We start from the raw sequence: 3162 nt of genomic DNA on the forward strand, positions 1-3162 counted from the left end.
TATTTGTTATTCATTGAATAGTGATTTCCTGTGGTTTTTGTTGGAATATAATGCTTATTTCAATTCTGTTGTTCATTCTGTATAAGTTATTCCCACTTGGTACATTAATCTCCTTTGCAACACCATGTGCAAATTGATCTTAGTTTAACTAGATAAAATTTGTCATTTCAATCGTATTCTTCAGGAATGTCTGATGTTTGATGTACAATTTGTTACCAAGTAGTACAAAAATATTCTTTTGTTGTTGAACATGTTCCATTCATTTTCTTTCAGATTTAAACAAGAACTGAATTTTTATATGGTGTAGATGGTGATTGATGTTGTCTCTTCTTCAATATGATCAGGATATACTAGTTGATCCTGAAAAATGATTGATTTATGCATTCTGTCCACTGCTCACTTTTCATTGCTTCTCCCAGGGTATCACCATCTGAGCTTTAATGACAACTTCTCTAAGAAAATAGGGTGGGATTTTTCCCCATGAACATATGCATCTTCTTGTCTTTGCCAATCCCCATGGCTGTTGCTGTGTTTCCCAGGATGATCTCAATCTCCTAGCTCAAGAGTTCCTCCTGCCTCAGCCTCCTGAGCCACTGGTGTCTACTGGTGCACACCACAGTGTCTGGCTACAAAAATTTAAATGAGTCATTAAACTCATAGAAAAGAAACTTTACTGTGCTGGATGATAGAATGCCCCACAGAGACGTGGCAATAGGATTGATGTTCTTATCACAAACCACAGTTGGAATTCTGGGAAATTACCTTCTTCTTTACTATCTAGTCCTCTCCTGCAACAAGTGCTCATTAAGGTCCAAGGATTTGATCCTCAAGCACCTGAGTATAGCCAATTCCCTTGTTATTCTCTCTAATGGAGTTCCCCAGACAATGGCAGCCTTGGGGATAAAATATTTCTTGAATGATCTTGGATGCAAACTTATTTCATGTATTCAGCGAGTAGGCAGGAGTGTTTCCATTAGCATCATCTGCCTCTTGAGTATCTTCCAAAACATCACGGTCAGCCCCAGGAACTCCTGTTGGAGGGATCTTAAAGTAATATCTCCAAAGCACATTGGCTTCTCTGTATCCCTCTGCTGGATACTTTACATGATGGTAAATTCCATGTTTCCTCTTTATGTGCTTAGCAAATGCAGTACTGAAAACACAACAGAGAAAACAGATTATGGGTATTGTTCTATTGTGGGTCGAGACAAAATCATAGAGTCATTATATGCAGCCTTATTTGTATTTCCTGAAGTTGTCTTTTCTATGCTCATAATCTGGTCCAGTGGCTCCATGGTTCTCCTTCTGCACAGGCACAAGCACCGGGTTTGGCACATTCACAGCATCAAAGTTTCCCCCAGGTCCTGCCCTGAGTCCAGAGCTACCCAGAGAATCCTTCTCCTGGTGGGCACCTTTGTGACTTTCCACACCCTCTCCTCCCTATTAAATGTTTATATTGCCCTTTCTTCTAATCTCAATTGGTGGTTGTGGAGGATCACCAGCATCATTTCCCTGTGTTTTCCCACTGTGAGTCCCTTTCTTCTCATGATACATGACTCCACAGTATCCAAGGGCTGTTTCAACTGGATAATGAAGAAAATTATCTTTGTCGAATGTACATAAATTTTAAATTTTTGCACAATGCCTAATTTTTTAGTTATTAGTCACCCTCACAACAGAGAAACCAGGAAGAGTCACTTGTCTCTCTATTGTAACCCTAATGGATATTGGAGTCCTTAGCTGGCTGACTATGGGACAGCTGTCTGACTATGGGACATATGTGAGCATCATGGAGGGGATTGACCTTGTGTTCTCATCCTGATGCAACAATCCTTTGAGAGTAACCATTATTTATGATGCTGGGGCACACTAAATGAATTTATTTTCTGTCCTTCAAAGTGAGTTAAATCACAATTGTTAAACAAGGGTTGGACTGCTCCAAACTCTGCCAGACACAAATACAGAGGAACAATGAGTGGTGGATATTGCTAAATGACAATTCTTCATGTATTTATAATGAATGTTTCATCTTATTGAAAGGTTCTGTTGTTAACTTGAAGTTTGTTGCAGCAAGAGCCTTGGGAGATTAGGATATACAGTTTACATTTCTGTAACAGAATTATTTTTTACAAATGGAAATAAAGGTAACATCCCTCTCTAGGGAAAATGGTGAGGCGTTTTTTTTTGTTTTTTTTTTGTTTGTTTGTTTGTTTGTTTTTTAGCTGTTCTGTTTCCCTACGTGCAGGGAACCTCAGGTGTGGCCAAACTCCTTTCCTGTGCAGCATCCCCCTCGGCCACTCCACACCACCCAGACTGAAGTTGGTTGGCAGAACAGTGCTCCTGCTGCCTTCTATGCCACAAGAAAGGAAGAAGTGCCTGGGGTCTTCCCTAGAGATTGCACCTCTCTACTGGCATCTATACAAGAGTTGCAGCATGATCTCACACTTTCAAACTCTGGGCAATAAAACACAACTATGATACAAAATAAGTAGAGAGATGCTTAGCTATTCCCTCCAAATCTTGTATTTGTTACTTTCTGAATCACAGTCATCTTATGTAGTTAGGCTGGGTTGTACACAGGAAGACAAAAAGATCCTTGCACAGCAGACAGTGTTCAGTAGAATGTAAGTTGTTGGTGGCCGTAGGGATATGAGACGAATCACTGCAGGAACAATGGGTGGAACACTGCCTCTTGACAAGTGGGTGATGAGAGAGTCCTAATGGGCACACATTCCTAGAGGACCTTTGGAAGTAAAACTCATTATTATACAGGATATAAATTTATTTTCCCTTGATTGCCCTGATAAATCTATTCTTATCACCCATATTATATCTTCTAAAAATGCCACAGAAGAAAGTATTTTTTGTGAATGCATCTATGAGGAATATTTAAGAGAGCTACAATTTTTTTATAATCTTAGCTTATGTAAGAGAATCTTAGCTTATGGAAAAGGCTGAATTGAGCATAGAAGAGATCCAGATAAGTGAACAACTTAAGTATTAGCATAAATTCCATGGAAAATGCTAGTATTTCCAGGTTATCAGAATGATATGGTAAAAGTAAGATCTTCAAGGGGAGAAACTAGACTTAGAAAGTACTTGCAACATTTGTGGAATAAATAGATTTTTTTCTAATATATGTCTTTTGTATGCTTAGACAAT

At 38.9% G+C, this 3162-nt stretch overlaps 1 protein-coding gene across 1 annotated transcript; it reads left to right on the top strand.

Moving 5' to 3' along the window:
• Nucleotides 1-690: 690 nt before the first annotated feature.
• On the top strand, nt 691-2317 carry LOC107160736 (vomeronasal type-1 receptor 4-like). The gene is made up of 2 exons (XM_015507370.1): nt 691-1608; nt 2246-2317. Exons 1-2 carry the CDS (start codon nt 691-693, stop codon nt 2315-2317), a joined length of 990 nt encoding a protein of 329 aa, XP_015362856.1.
• The last annotated feature ends 845 nt before the right edge of the window (nt 2318-3162 follow it).

Source organism: Marmota marmota, unplaced genomic scaffold, assembly GCF_001458135.2.
Source record: "Marmota marmota marmota unplaced genomic scaffold, marMar, whole genome shotgun sequence".
Lineage (NCBI taxonomy): Eukaryota > Metazoa > Chordata > Mammalia > Rodentia > Sciuridae > Marmota > Marmota marmota.

Coding starts and splice junctions, on each gene's coding strand:
- LOC107160736 (XM_015507370.1), top strand. CDS start 691: ATGCCCCACAGAGACGTGGCAATAGGATTGATGTTCTTATCACAAACC. Junction 1,609..2,245: donor TAATGAAGAAAATTATCTTT/GTCGAATGTACA, acceptor CCCTACGTGCAG/GGAACCTCAGGTGTGGCCAA.